We start from the raw sequence: 16,124 nt of genomic DNA, 5'->3' as shown, positions 1-16,124 counted from the left end.
ATTAACTGGGTTTTACATGTATCATTGATCAAGACTATTTCCATATTATTAACATTTGCACTAGGGTGATCATGTAGAGTCTACATCCCCAATCATATCCCCTTGACCCATGTGATCAAGCAGTTGTTTTTCTTTTGTGTTTCTACTCCCACAGTTCTTCCTCTGGTTGTGGATAGTGTTCTTTCTTGTAACTCCCTCAGAATTGTCCTGGATTATTGCATTGCTGCTAGTACATTAGTCCATTACATTCGATTGTACCACAGTGTATCAGTCTCTGTATACAATGTTCTCCTGGTTCTGCTCCTCTCGCTCTGCATCAATTCCTGGAGGTGGTTCCAGTTCACAAGATTCCAGAAAAATTGAAAAAGTCTCTTCTACTGTTCTCATAGACAAGATGGAGAGATTGGAGCTGATAATTATAGAGTTTAGTGGGTTTGGGACTAGCTGAATGCTGGACCCAAAGTATCGTCATGAATGGCTCAATTAGCAACTTGGAAAGTGGTGTCTCTACTATAGTGCTCCAGGGATCCACCCCTAGGCAAATGGCCTGATCCTGGGTACCAGTTTTCTCAATGACTTGAATAAAAGCATCAGTGGCCAGCTTATTGGAATTGTAAATGACATAGAGTTGGGGAGGATAGAGAGACAGACAGAGATAACTAGACAGATAAACAGACAGACAGACATTTCCCAAGGCATTTCTATTTTAATGAGGTAATGCAACATATAAAAGGAAGCTGAAAAGGGTAAAGGAGTAGAGAAGGAAGGAAGATGAAGTACTCAGCTCTGGAGATCATAGTAGAAAAAATCCTGAGAATCAGGAATCCAGACTGGAGAAGAATAAAGACATGGTGAGCTTGGGCATCTCTCCTTAAAAGGGAGAGTCTTAAAGGAACCAGTCAATCAGAGAAGAAGGCAAGGCTTCCAGGACAGAAGATTCTTCCATGGTGGGAAACCCTGCTTCCAGAGTAAAGAGGTTTCTATAGCATTGTGGAATCAAGAATACAGTCTGGAGATGAACTAGATCCTTCATTTTATAGGTATAACAAACTCCCAGTGAAGAAACTCCCTCAGACAATACAGATGCACTTTCTCTACAACTTAGAAAATTAGAGTTGCCTAGATCCAGAAGAGTCCGAGTTGTCTAGGGAACTACAGCCAGTAATGGTAGAAGGGGCAGTTATTGACGACTTATGCTAAGCTTGTGGTTCACTAAAACCTCTAGATCTTTTTCAGACAAACTGCTAGCTAGCCATCCAAGCCTTCATCATCTTATATACCTGAAGTTGAGTTTTTGAACCCACATGTTAGACTTTACATTTATCCCTGTAAAGAAGCACCTGGGTAGAGCAGGTAGAGAGGGAGCCCAAGAGCCAAGAGGAGATGAATTCAAGTCCTTCTTCTGAGGCCTCCTCTGACTCTGAGTTTCTGTGATTCTTCAATGTTCAGCTTAGTTCAATAACTACATGCTGGCTGTGTGCACTGAACTTTGCTGCCTTCTAAAAGAGCTACTAAGAAGACCAGCAACATAGTCCCTGCCTTCAATGAGCTTATAGTCTAATTGGGAGGAATGCCATAGTCTTTGTTGTTGTTCAGACCTGTCATTTCCTGGGGTAGAGGACTTCAGTTAGGAAATGCGTCTCTCCCTGCAATTCCCTGACTGTTTTGTTTTTTACCCTTTACACCTAGCACAGAGACTGGCACCTAGCAAGCTTGCTGATAAATGCTTGCTGATGGTTGGAAAATTGACTCCAGTGATTTGTCCAAGGTCACACAACCAGTATGTGCCAGTTACAGAATTTGACCCTGGGTATTTTTTACTCCAAGACCAGTCCCCTGTCCACACTACATCTCACTAGCTCTCAAAACATATATAAATATGAAAGGACTAAGGATAGGGACAGACCTGTGGCTTCATTGACATAGGGAACTCCCAGATGAGGAAACTCTACTCAGTGTGGGTTAGCATCTTCTCTGCCACTTATGGGACTCACATAGTTGCCTAGAGCATGGAGAGATTGTGTCTTGTCCAAGTCAAACAGACAGTATGTGTCAGAGACCCAACTTCAGCCTCCATTTTCCTGACTTTGTCATTTCTGACTCTTCATGACCCCACTGGAGATTTTCATGACCAAAATATTGGAGTTGTTTGTCATTTCTTCTCCAGCTCATTTTATAAATGAGGAAACGGAGGCAAACAAGGTTAAGTGACTTGCCCAGGGCCACACAGTTTATATAGTATACAAGGCTAGATTTGAACCCCTGATTCCAAACCCAGTGTTTTATGTGTTGGGACACCTAGCTGCCCATGACTGTCCTGATTTTTTTTAAACCCTTACCTTCTGTCTTAGAATCGATACTAAGTATGGGTTCCAAGCAGAAGAGTGGTAAGGGCTAGGCAATTGGGATTAAGTGACTTGCCCAGGGTCACACAGCTAGGCAGTGTCTGAGATCAGATTTGAATCCAGGACCTCCAAACTCAAGACCTGGCTCTGAATCCACTGAGCCACCTAGCTGTCCCTGACTGTCTTGACTTTGACTAACCCTCTATTCACTACTCTTCTTTGTGTCTCAAGTCATACAGCAGTCTTCTACAAGGCAGAATGTGGTAAGTACAAAGGAGTGACCCACACAAAATGCCATGAAAAAGTTCAGGAAGGAAAGATCATTGACAGTGAGGGTTCCTAGGATCAGAGCTTGAATGTTCAAAGCACTTTAGAAGCCATCGAGTCCATGAAAAAAAGTGACTGAGCCTAGGACTCAAGGCCCTAAAATTCTCTAAGTCAGTACAGTACAAGACAGAGAAGGTTCTTGGAGGAGATGCTATCTGAAAAATGATGAAGGAAAAGAAACATTCCAAGAGATGAAACCAGAGGGACGGGCCATTCTCGGTATGGGTATGTAGGTAGACAAACGCTGGAGAGGACCAAATGAGAAGAGAAGACAGGGAATAAGCTGATTTGACTGCAACTTATAGTCCATGAAAGGCAGTAATTAGGCAAGAAAGGCAGGTCGAAGCCAGATTTTCAGGGACCAGGAAAGAGCACTTATTTAAGCTTCTAAGCAATAGGGAGCCACTGGAAGTCGTTTTTTTAGCAGAGGCATGGCATGGTCAATTCTTTGCATTAGGCTTAATCTAGTAGCACTATGAAAGTTGAATTAGAGGAAGGAGAGAAGGAAGAAAAGCTAAGTTGGGAGGCTCTTACAGGCAGTCCCAGTAAGGAATGGTGGTAGTTATTGTTCAGTAGTTTTCAGACATGTCCAACGCAAAGATACAGTACTGGTTTGCCATTTCCTTCTCCAGCTCATTTTATAGACGAGAAAACTGAGACAAACAGGGTGAAGTGACTTTTCCAGGGTCACCCAGCTAGGAAGGGTCCAAGACTGGATTTGAACTTGGGAAGAAGAGTCTTCCTAACTCCAGGTCTGTCGCTGTATCCACTGTACCACCTAGCTATGGTACACCTGAGAAGTGATTAAGGTCTCTCTAGTCTAGTCATGGCAGTAGGAATGGAAAGGAGGAAAGCAAATGGTAGATATTTTGTGGAAACATTATGAGCCAGAGTGGTATAGTGGATGGAAGATGCTGAACTTAGAAGTCCTGGGGTCAAATACCATCTCATATACTTGCTAGTAGCCCAATCCTTGGCATGTCACTTCATGTTTCCTAGCCTCAGTTTCCTCATCTGTAAAATGAGAAAATTCAACTGGATGGTTTCTAAAGTCCATTCCAACCTTGAATATGTTCTCTATAGAGCATATGAGACAAGAGAGACAAGGAGACTGAAGGGTCACAGATGACCAAACTTTTTAATCTATTGGGAATGGAAATATGGTGGAACAAACAAACAAAAAAAAGACAGGAGTGGGAATATGGTGGAGCCATTAACAAATATAGTTAACAAATGCATTAAAGTGAGAATTAAAGAAGGTGTTCATTTCAGGTTAGGATGAGTTGAGTAAGCCAAGGTGGCCAAAGGGCATCAGATGAAGACATGGCATGATCTCTGAGAAGTCAACAGCCCCTAATTTGGACAGAGGAGATGCCAATCAACCATCCATGAGGAGGATGAAAAGAGTTTCAAGTTCAGATATCAGAAGGAACTTATTGAAAGAAAGAATGGATGAGTGAGGAAGTAAGGCTAGAACCTCTACTCCCATGGTTTTGTCTATGAGGAACCTCATGGAAATCAGCCTGGATACAAATCGAAATGAAATCACATCTTTTCTCTACTGTGTGTGGGCTCTGCCTCCATGCTTTGGGAAGACTGAATAAATGTAGTTTTTAACTTCTAAAATCCCCTTCTTCCTGTGGCTAAGATCAATGACCCCAACAAGCTTAAGAACTTTAAATATGTGGCTTGGAGGAAGGAGCTCTCCTTCCAAGCTGGACCAGGGCTACTTTGCCTGGATAAGAATCTCAGTTGATGGGGACTTTAAGGGCATCTGGTCTAGCCTACCCCCAAATCAGGAGTTTCCTCTACCCTGCCCCTGTCAAGTGGCCACCCAGCCTTCACTTGACCTCCAGAGCAGCAGGGGAATGCATTTTCCCAATTCCACTCTGGGACAACTCTAATTGTTGGTAAATTCTTCCTGACAGAAGTAAAAGTCTGCATTTTTGCAACTTCCCCTCCATTTTCTTCTAATTCTGCCCTCTGGGCCAAGCAGAGTAAGTCTAATCTTTCTTCCACCTGACAGCCCTTCAGATACCTGAAGACTGCAATCCTGTCCCTGCCTAGGGGCTGCCCTCACCCAGGTGAAAAGCTGTGAAGGAGCTGTGATTTGTCCCGGGAGCCAGAAACCTAGTCATTATGGGGGCCTGGAGATCTCACCCAGGGCCTAGGAAGGGCTTTGCTCAGGTCTGGGGAGAGGAGCCAGTCTGGGACTTGCTATGTGGCGAGAACTCCCACTGTGCCCTCTCGCTTCTCTCTTTTGCCCTGTGTGGATTTTGTATTCAAGGCTCCCTTTACAACCTCGGTCTCTGCTGGGAAACATGGAAAGCAAGATGGCCTGGGTATGACTTCTAAGATCTGATGTCTGATTCCGGGAGCCCCTTTACAGATAGGCCTGCCCCCCACTCCTCTCTACCCCCCACTCCATCAGCCCTGGATCTGTCCCCAACCTCCCTTGTCTCTCTCTCTGCCCCTCCACAGCCACCAGGGAGTCAGCCTTTGTCCACGCCATTGCCTCAGCTGGCGTGGCTTTCGCCGTGACCCGCTCCTGTGCTGAAGGCTCTGCTGCCCTCTGTGGCTGCGACACCCGCCACAAGGGCTCCCCAGGTGAAGGCTGGAAGTGGGGGGGCTGCAGCGAGGACGTGGAATTCGGCGGTATGGTGTCCCGGGAGTTCGCCGATGCCCGAGAGAACCGGCCTGATGCCCGCTCGGCCATGAACCGCCACAACAACGAGGCAGGGCGGCTGGTAGGTGGAGGCCTTGGGTTGGCCCCTGTGCCAGCCTCCTCCCCACAGTCCCCTTTATTCCTTCCCCCAGCTCAATCACCCTGGTCTCTGTCCTCTTATAGCCTCTACCTGGCTTGTTACCTCCACCCTGACCCCCTCTCATTCCCTGTAGTCCTTCTACTTCCCTCAATTCCCCCCACCTTCTCTCCACTCCTTCCTTCTACCTCTCCCCCTTCTCTCAGTCTCTAGCCCGTCATTCTCAGTCTCCCTAAGTAGCTCACTCTTCTCTATTACTTCTTCTCTGTCTCCCCCTAACAGCACCCCTCAGTGTCTCACAGGCCCAGAGGGCTGTCTGAAGAACTACGAAATCTACCATTTTTCCTGTTTTCTTGACCCCCCCTTTAAGTCCCTTCGCCTCCATGGCTCCGAGGGGAAGAAGGTGGAGAGGTGGTCTCTCAGGCTGTGTTCACTGGTTGGCATTTCCTCTGCCAAGCCTCCCCTCCCCAGCACTTACAAGTCCCTCCAAGCTATCCCATGAGCAGGGAATGGAGGCAAGATAGTGGAGGGAATGAGAGAAGGGAGAAATGAAGGGAGTCATTGGGTCAGTCATAGCTTGACTTGAGTGGCAGGAAGATTTGGGAAAATAGGGTCCCACCCTCCACTCCCCAGAGTTCTCCCCAGGAAGTCCCCTCCCTTGAATTTAACTAGCTTTGAGATTCCCATCCCAAGCCCAGCCTCCGGGCTCTCCCTGCATGGGTCACCACTCCCTCCTTGGCACACTGAGTCTCTGCCCAGTCAAACAGCTAGATAAATCTCTGGGCAGGCTCTTAAAGGATTAATACATCAAATCATTGCATCCATTGAGCGCCTGCCTGCCCTTTGTTCAGCGATACCATAGCAGGGGTGGGGAGAAGGGAGGAAGCAGAAGGTTCACTAGCCCCCTGTCTAGTTGGGAGACCCCAACCACCTACCCATGAAACAGAGAATGGGATGAGAAAGGGTACCAGAGAGGATGGGATCCTGTCACGGGAGCTCAGTGGAGGAAGAGATCCCCCAGGGCTGAAGTGGTCAGTGAAGGATTCTCAGAAGAGGGGGGACTAGAAAAAGGCTATGGCCCCCTGCGCCATGTCCTCTCCATCTTAACACAGTAGGACCAGCTGCCCCGTCCCACAAAGTTATTAGGTTCCTGTTTGGATAGAAATTGCATGTGCTGCACCCTGGGGGACACAGAAAGATGAAACAAGACACCAGCTCGCTGTCCAGGAGCCTAGAGTCTTCTAGTCGGGGAGGGTCCACGTGGACCCTAGAAGGGATACACTCCTACCTCCAAGTGTAGAATCATGAGGCTATTGACCTGGAGCTGAAAGGGACCAGAGAGGTCATGGAGTCTAATCATCCCCACGTCCTATTTTATAAGTGAATTCACTGGGAGTGGCTGGATGGCACAGTGGATAGAACACCAGCCCTGGAGTCAGAAGGATCCAGGTTCAAATTTGGCCTCAGCTACTTCCTAGCTCTGAGACCCTGGGCAAGTCACTTAACCCCATTTGCCTACCCACTACCCTTCTGCCCTAGAGTTTAAAAGGTTTAAAGGATAAAAAATAAATGAGCTAACTAAGAGAAGATAGAATTACTTGCCCAAGAGGAGTAACACATACACACACACCCCACCATCACCCTAGTCCTCTGATTTCCAGCCATGAGTCCTTTCAATTGAGTCTAATTTCATAGAGGAGGAAAAGAAGGCCCAAGTTGATAAAGAAACTGGAACCACAGGATTTATCATTGAAAAGAACTTTTGCAATGATTGAGTCCATCTCTCCTCACCTCCCCATCACATTTTATAGGCTGACATGTTTTTCCCACTATAACACAAACCAGCAGGTAGTAGAGTCAGGAATTGAACCCAAGTCCTCTGGCTCCAAATATAACATTCATTATATTTTCCCATGCTGCTACTGTCATGTCTCAGCAAGTGTTGGGCCTGAAGTAGAAGGCTCTGTGGGACAAGGTGGACGACAGAAGCTATTTAAGCAAAGTTAAAGAGCCAGGAAAGTAGATACATTTTTAAACTGTTGCATCAGCATGAACTAAATGTAGCAGAAGGGTGATGCAAGTGGAAAGAATGCTGGAGTCAGGAGGACCTGGGTTCAAATCTTGACTCTTCCTACTTTCTCTTACTTCCTCAGTTTGCTCATCTGTAAAATGGGGAGAGGGATAGAGAAGAGGAGATTAGACTAAGCAGCCTAACTTGTAATTCTGTGATCCCTAGGAGTTACCCAATTTGACTAAATGAAGGACAAAACTAGAAAGATCAGTCAAGACCAGACTGGGACCTTGAATGCCAAGTTAAAGAGTTTAGACTTTATCCTTTAGTCAGTTGGGAGCCTCAAAAGATTTATAATCAAGGGGAGAGCTAGGTGGCTCAGTGGAAAGAGAGCCAGGTCTGAAAATGGGAGACCCTGGGTACAAATCTGGCCTCAGATATTTCCTAGCTGGGTGAAACTGGGCAAGTCATTCTGCCCCAATTGCCTAGCCCCTGCTATTCTTCTTCATTGGAACCAATACTCAGTATCATTTTTAAGATGAAAGGTGAGGATTTTTTTTTACCTTCCATCTTGGAATCAATACTGTGTATTGGCTCCAAGGCAGAAGAGTGGTAAGGGCTAGGCAATGGGGGGTCAAGTGACTTGCCCAGGGTCACACAGCTAGGAAGTGGCTGAGGCCAGATTTGAACCTAGGACCTCCCATCTCTAGGCCTAGCTCTCAATCCACTGAGCTACCCAGCTGCCCCCAGGATTTTTTTTTAAAGGTTTCTTATCAGAGAAGTATGATGATAGTTATGCTTTACAAAGATTCATCTGGCAGCTGGCTTCAGGATGCACCAAATGGAAAGAGAAAAGGCAAGGAGGCCAGGTGGGAGGCTGATGATGAGGCTTGAGTTAAACAGGGGGCAGAGGGAGTAAGAGGAGGAGGGGGATCTAGAAGATGCTGCAGAGCTAAAAGCACGGGACTCAGTGACAGCTTAGCTGCTGGGTGGTGAGAGGGGGAAGAATCAAAGATGATCCTGGGACATCTCTGGCAGGGAAATGGGGGAACAAATTGCAAGGGACTGAAATCACAATTGCCCCACTTTCTTTGGAAGATGGGGAAAGGGAGAAAAGAAGTCAGGTGAACTAGTCTACAATAGGGATAAATGGCCAGCAGGTAAGGGCAGGTGTCAAAGATGCAAAGTAGCAAGAAGAAACAGTCCTCTCTGAGAGTTTGGAGGTGACCAGAAGGAGGATACAGCGGTGGCTGCAGGGAATGTCAGGGTCAAGGAAAGAAAGGGAAGGCCTGGAGATGGCTCTAGGAAGCAGTGAATGAGCCAGTTAGAAGGGGAGAGATCCAAGATCCAAGTCCCTGCAGGCCCAGAGAAGAGGAAGGGAGCTTAATATAAAAGAGTAAGGATTGTGTGCAGACATAAGACAAAATGTTCACAGGTCAGGAAGCCCTACCCTGGAACAGGGTGCCAGGCAGAAGTTAAGGGAGTTAGGAAAGGGAATCAAAAGAGAAAGATGGATAATAGCATAATAGCTGGAATGGCCCTCCAGGTGACCCTATCGGGTACAGACCTTTCATTTGACAAAGGAGAAAACTGAGACCCAGGGAGGGGGAAGTGACTTGCCCAAGGTAATAGAACTAATTTAATAGAGGTACAGGTATCCTAGCCCCAAGTACAGCCCTCTTTCCATTGGTTTGGAGGTCTCTGAGGCCAGAGAAGGGAAGTGACTTTGCTCAGTCACAGAACTTGAACTCAGATCCACTAACTCAAAATCCAGCATCCTTTCCATTTTATCTCCATTTCCCCACTTTCTTTGGGATCCAGGGGAAGAGAGAAAAGCAGGCAGAGAGGTCTTGGTGGACTGGTCTACAACAGGGATAAATGGTCATCAGGGAAGGGACAGGATCCTGTGGGACTTCCCCAGAGAAGAAGCTTTCCCAATACATCCAATCCACCCTCTATAATCTCTGCTGGGATCCTACTGCTGTCCATCTTGCCTCCATCACCACAATTAAGGAAGCGCCAGAAAGAAGCCTGACCTAGGGTTCAAATCCTCAAGCTTCTATTTGCTGCTTGTGTAATTCTGAACAAACTGCTCCACCCTGTGTGCCTCAGTGTTCTCCTCTGGAAGATGGGGGTTTGCCTGACGGCCTCTCAGATCTCTTCCAGCCCTCAGTTCTGATATCCTGTCTTCCGCTCTCACTACCCCTCACTAACACACGCGGCCCCACCCCCACCCTCTCCTCAGGGCTCCGCCCCCACTGATGCCCTTCCTCCCTTTCCAGGCCATCATTGACCACATGCACTTGAAGTGCAAATGCCACGGGCTGTCTGGCAGCTGCGAGGTGAAGACGTGCTGGTGGTCGCAGCCCGACTTCCGCGCGGTGGGCGACTACCTGAAGGACAAGTATGACAGCGCCTCGGAGATGGTGGTGGAGAAGCACCGGGAATCCCGGGGCTGGGTGGAGACGCTGCGGCCCCGCTACAATTACTTCAAGGCCCCCACCGACCGGGACCTGGTCTACTACGAGAGCTCGCCCAACTTCTGCGAGCCCAACCCCGAGACGGGCTCCTTCGGCACCCGGGACCGCGCGTGTAACGTCACGTCGCACGGCATCGACGGCTGCGACCTCCTCTGCTGTGGCCGAGGCCACAACACCAGGACGGAGAAGCGCCGGGAGAAATGTCACTGTGTCTTCCACTGGTGCTGCTACGTCAGCTGTCAGGAGTGCACCCGCGTCTACGACGTCCACACGTGCAAATAGACGCGGGCCGGCGCCGGGAGGGCGGGGGTGCCTTCCCCCCCACCCCCAGACCAGATGAACCGAGGATGCCTCTTGTCCTCCCTCCCGCCCCCTCCCCATCCCAGGGCCCCAAAGAGGAAGAGGTCATAGAATTTAGAGCTGGACGGGACCTCTGACAACCGCATTTAGTCCAAGCTCATTTTACAAAAGAGGGGAAACTGAGGCCGAGAGAGGGGAGGATCACACAGGAAGTACGGGACAGAGCTGGGATTCAAACCCTGTCAAGCAGCCCTTCTGCCGGGCCACACTCTCTGTATTATACCATGGGGCATGAATGAGGGCACTCCATAAAGGATTTTTGTTGTTGTGGGGAGTGGGGGGAAGTGAGGGAAGCAGGGTGTCATCCGGATTGGGTCCTGGTGTGGAAACTCCTTCCACCCGTGCAGATCTGCAACTCATCTGCAGCTGATAGTCTTCCATAGCCTCCTGAGGAACACAGAAAGCTGGGGTCACACTGAAGAGTATAAAGTTACACAAACACAAGGAGGTCCTGATATTATAGGATCCTTCATAGGAAAAAAAGAGGGTCCTAGGATTTAAAGTTGGAAGGGACCTGAGATCATCCAAACCAAGCCCCTCATTTTAGAAAGAAGGAAACTGAGACCAGAGAAGCCAAGGGACTTGCTCAGTCACTCCACTAATAAATAAGAGGCCAGAACTTGAACTCAAGCCCTCTAACTCAAAATCCAGCTTCCTTTCCATTTTATCATGATTGCCTCCTTGTCTTTGGGAGCTGGGGGAAGAGAGAAAAGGAGGCAGAGGTCTCAGTGGACTAGCCTCCAACAGGAATAAATGACCACCTGGGACAGGCTCCTGTGGGGACTTCCCCAGGGGGGCGGAAAAAAAAGCTTGTCCTAATGTGTTACTGCTATGATTTCCATCCCTTCATCTCTGATAAGATCAAAGTTCCCAATAAATGCTAGCCCTATTCTATAGGTGCAGAAAAGGGGGGGGGGGATTGTACAAGCAATACCCAGAAGGTGATTTCTGCCCAAGATCCATGTTCCCAAAGTCATATATGTTTCCAATTTGTTTTGTTTGTCCCCAGAGGTCAGAGTTAGGAGTAGGGGTGGGGGGAAGCGGGGAGTGATGAGGGCAGAGTAGAAAGAAAGGCAGGTTTCACCTCAGTATAAAGGCAAACTTCCTAATCGTTACAATTGTCCAAAAGGGGAATGGCCTACCTCAATGGAAGTCTCTAGACGATGACTTCTCATCGGATGTAATAGAGAACGATCCTTTTCAAATATGAGCCAGATGGTTTGGAAGGTCTTTTCTAGCTCTGAAACTCTATGAGTGGGCAAGAGAGTCAGTCTGGGGTGAAGATGCCAATTCATATGTATCTTCCTGAACAGTTGGGGGAAAGAGTTCAGAAACACTGAGTGTTGGGAAACCATTGTTGGGGGAATCACTTGTTGGGGAGATTGCAAAGAAAACACCTGTTCAAGACGCTGCTGGACCAGATGCCCTCCAACGCTCTTCCCAGCTGGAATATTCCAACTTGGAGATGCTGTTATTCCAAAGCAAGACTTGACAGGAATATGGACTAGCTGGGGTCCCAAACAACCCCAGCCCTCGCCCCCTTGGAATTACCAGAAGAAACCACCAGCATTCAGCGACATTCAGACTAGCTCAGAACATCACCATGAGTCTAGAGACTTAAAAGTTGTCCTCAGCTGGGCAAGGAATCATGCCAGCTGGCTCACAGAACTCCATCTTCATTCATTCCCACCAGAACACACAGGTGTGTGTAGATTTATGTACACATATGTGCCCACCAGATGCCTTCCATGGTCTTCATTTTGAGTGGGGGAGTAGAAGGAGATTTCTTCTATAGTTTCTGGAGCAGCAACAGGACAGGAATGGGTTCTGAGGTTGGAACATGCCCGACAGAGCAAGATTTCTGTTAGGTCTTTCTGAGGTGTAGAATTTTGACTTCCTAGATCTTTACTGATCATTCTCAAGAACCAAGAGATGGCTCTGTATCCCTCTCCTTTTAAAAACAAATGGACATCGAACCCTTAGGTTTGGCTCATGCCCTCCATAGTCACTCCCAGTTTTCCCAAAAAAAGATGTGACCCACACGTAGCTGCCAAGGGTTATGGAGCTGAGGGGATTATTTCTCCCATTCTAGCTTTCTCTGTACCCCAACCCTGAGGACCCTATACCCATTCATTCCATGGCTACCTAGAACACTTCCCTCACCCTTTCTTCAACATCTTTCTACTTTCCTGCCCCAGGTAATCTCTAACTTCCACAGTGCCACCTCCAAAGAGAAGAAGAGGGGAATTTGGCCAACTAAGTATCTGCCCCCATGTAAATCCAGGAATTCAGTTGTCCAAGGTCAGATTTGGTGTGAGGGATGGTCTCCCCTCCTCTTCCCATCCTTTAAAACAAATTGGCGGCTACACCCAGCACAGGGAGTCACCAAGCTAGGACCTCTGAGAAAGAGTTATTCTCACCTCCCATCCCTGCTGTCCTTCCTCCATGCTTCCACTCATCCCTCACCCACTCTTTTTTGGACTGCTCATTGGGCTCAGTGGGATAGTCTGAAAGTCAAGCCCATCATGGATCCTGGAGTACGGAGAAGCATATACATGGCTAGATGTTCCAGCTCTTTCACTTCTCTTCCTTCTCTATCTTGATCCTGGCCTTGAAACAAATTCCCTGAGAGCTCCACCTGACCAGGCAGAGGCTGGGGGCAAAGCCCTCTGGTGTATAGGTGATTTATAATGTTTGATCTTTTGAGTGACACCCCCCTCCCTTGTTCTTCATCTGGAAAATGGAGCAAATACCAAATTAGGTCTTTTTCTTCAAGGCCTCACTTTCCCATGGTTTCCCTTCTACCTTTGCACTCCCATCACTGATAAATGTGAAACTGATCCTTCTGACTTCCAGCTCTCTAGCAGAGACTTGGACCCTCCGAGATCAGAGGTGGGACTAGTAGGAGATGTGCAGTTTTGCAAAGAGAAAAATTTGCAGGAGACTGAGGGAGGGAGACAAAAATTCCTCTTCCTTTTTTATTTTAAACTTTTATTTTAAATGCTGCTATATCCACCATACACTGGAACTAGACAAACAGACAAGACTTATTTTTTCTTTTCTTTCTATGAAAGAAATTGTTTTAGACTTAGCTTTAGGAAAATTTTAAAAGAAAAAAAAGAAATGTGAAGTTGTGTGTTCATTTCCCAAGGTTCCAGGAGCCTGAATCTAGGATCTCCCTGGAACGTGACAGCCAGTGCTCAGGGAGTCTCTGGATGTCACCTGATTTAGCTTCTGGGAAAGGGTGGGGCTTTCTGGGCTTTGGTGATGCCAGTGAACCTTGGCTCACTACTTTGTTTGACAGGACACAGTAAGGGCTAAGAAGAAAACATGGACAGGCTTTGAAGCCCCCCAGTGCTGTGGCCCATAGCTGTTTGCCCATCCCCAATGGGGGAAAAGAAGATCGAGGCCATTTGTTCTCTACCCCACCTTCCCATGCCTTTGGAAGTTGACATAGTAGCAGTGGCCCTTGCCCCTGAGAAGAGAATGGCCCTGGGAACCAATATAGATAGGGGGTGGGGTAAGGCAGACTAGCTTCCCACATTTGATATCCAGATTCTAAAGAAGTCTTCCTTAGGCCCTTCTCTGAGTCCAAGAATTCTGAATCTAGTCTACCTGGCCTAGCTCCTAGCCTTGACGATTTCCATGCTAAGAACATGGGAAGCCAGCAGAGCTCTGTGAATTACACTAGGAGTCAGGAAACTTGGGTTCTATTACTCACACACACCCCAATACCTCCTGCCTCGATACGTGGCCTGGCCCTGTATGATGTGGGAAGCTTCATCCTTGTCCCTCTGGGCTTCTTGGGGCTGGGGCTGGAATGCAAGATGATTATTGTAGATAAGAAAATCTTCAGTAATTCAAGATATGTTTCTCTTCCCTGCTGGCTCATGCCAAATCAATATTGGTGTCCCTAAAGGCAATGAGTTAGCAAAGGGAGGTAGTAAGTAGCTTCCTTTCCTTGGAAATCTTCAAGCAGAGGTAGGATGACCACTGGTTAGGAACATCATAAAGGGGAGACTAGTCAGACAAACTTACCTCTGAGGTCCTTTCCAGCTCTGAGATTCAATAAGACGATGTATTTAAGTTCCAAATGGTTTGGCCAAGATGGTGGAGCTGGCCAAGATTCCTGATGAGAAAGGAGAGATCTGCCAAGCTTCCCTTCCTGGCAAGTGCTCCCTCATAAAGTACCCTCTTCTGAAGAGAGGGCTTTTAAGTATGTTCTGCATTCCCAGCCTCTTGTCTTGGTTTGGCCATATCTCTCCCTTCCCTGGGCGATGTGGACCCCCAAATCTTCTCTTCTATTGGCCCATATTTCCAGGGGTGGCCTCTGGTCTTAAGGGGATGCCTGAGGCCTCATCTCACCCATATTCCTCATTGCCCCTTCCCTACAGCTCACAAGGGAACTCCTCAGGAAGCTGGTCTGATTTTTCCCGTGATGCCAGCCAAGACCTTGTTTGTTTCTTCTGGGTGACCAGAAGTCTTAGACACGGCCAACAAAGGAGTCGCTGCTATCTCTACCCAAGGCCTCCTTCCATCTGTTCCAATCTCAATTGTCAAGGCCCCAACCTCCCTGAGAATCTTCTGTATCCTCCCTTTCCAGTAACACATTTCTATAGCACTTTAAGGTTTGCCCAGGACTTTCCTCACAATGACCAACCCTGTAAAGTGGATACAGCAAAAATGATCATCCCCATTTTACAGTTGAGGAAACTAAGGACCAGAGAGCCGAAGTTGATCTGTTCACACTATTACTAAGTGGCAGAACTGAGGTTCAAACCCAGCATCTCCCAATTCCAAGTCTGTTGTTCTTTTCATGCCACCACACTTAACAAATGTCAGAGCTGAGAAGGGACCTCAGAGGTTATCTGGTCCAACCCCCTCATTTTACAGAAGAAGAAACTGAGCCCCAGAGAGGGAAGAGTATTATCTAGGTCACATAGCCAGTCAGGGGGTAGAGTCAGGGCTTAAACCCATATCTCTTGACTCCCAGCCCAGGGCTCTTTTCATTACACCAAAATCTCTCCCATAACAGACAGGCCCTTTCTTGTGAACTAGGCTCCATCTATTGCTCTATCCCTATGTCTAAAAATACTACCCTCTCTCATTTTTCCCAGCTCCTCTGCCTCATCCAGCCTGGTATCCCCTGGTTTCTGTACCCCTTGGTCATTTCTTCTGTTTGTGGCTTTTTGTTTTTACAATTATTTATTTGACAGACAAGTGTCTTCTGTATTAGGGAGAGTTTATATTTGCAAAAGGTGGTGGGGAACAAAGAGGAAGAGGAAAGACCTCCTCAGCCTCTAAGGGTTTTCTCCCCACCACCGCTCACCCACCAGGACATCGGTGATGGATTGGGTCTCTTGAGGCCGCAGCAAGTTGTTAGATGTGTTAACTTTATAATGATAATAAAAAATGTGTTAATGTTCAATACATCTGGCTTTGACCCTGCTCCTTTTTCCAGGTTCAAAGGGCAAATCAGTGAAATCATTCCCCACAAAACTGAATTTCATATCATAGGAGATTTAGAGATGGAGAGGTCTTCTAAGCCAATCCTCCTTGGACTGAGGCTGAGAGAGGGAAATAATTTCCCTAAGGTCCTAGAGCTAATAAGTAGCATAACTAGAATTTAGATCTTAAGAATTAAATCCAGAGACTGGAAAACATGCAACAAACACTGTATTGGTGATTTCCTATGGGTCAACCAATGCCAAGCTCTGGGAATCCAATTAAAGGCAAAGAGAAAGTCTTTGCCCTCAAAAAGCTTACACTGAAATGGAAGAAGACAAGAGATAGGGCAGGTATGAAAGAGAAGGAGTAGAGGGGAGGCATGATATTGAAT

General features: G+C 47.4%; 1 protein-coding gene across 1 annotated transcript in view; it reads left to right on the top strand.

The window, feature by feature from the left end:
• WNT3A (Wnt family member 3A) overlaps positions 1–15,713 on the top strand; it is a 101,261-nt gene extending 85,548 nt beyond the window's left edge. The window contains exons 3-4 of the mRNA XM_056805173.1: positions 5,154–5,419; positions 9,728–15,713. Coding sequence (XP_056661151.1) covers positions 5,154–5,419; positions 9,728–10,207 — 746 coding nt within the window. The 3' untranslated portion in view covers positions 10,208–15,713. The remainder of the gene's footprint in view (positions 1–5,153; positions 5,420–9,727) is intronic.
• Positions 15,714–16,124: the final 411 nt, after the last annotated feature.

Source organism: Monodelphis domestica, chromosome 7 (assembly GCF_027887165.1).
Source record: "Monodelphis domestica isolate mMonDom1 chromosome 7, mMonDom1.pri, whole genome shotgun sequence".
Lineage (NCBI taxonomy): Eukaryota > Metazoa > Chordata > Mammalia > Didelphimorphia > Didelphidae > Monodelphis > Monodelphis domestica.
The sequence above is the reverse complement of the archived record's forward strand: the minus strand, read 5'-3'. Positions and strand labels throughout refer to the sequence as shown.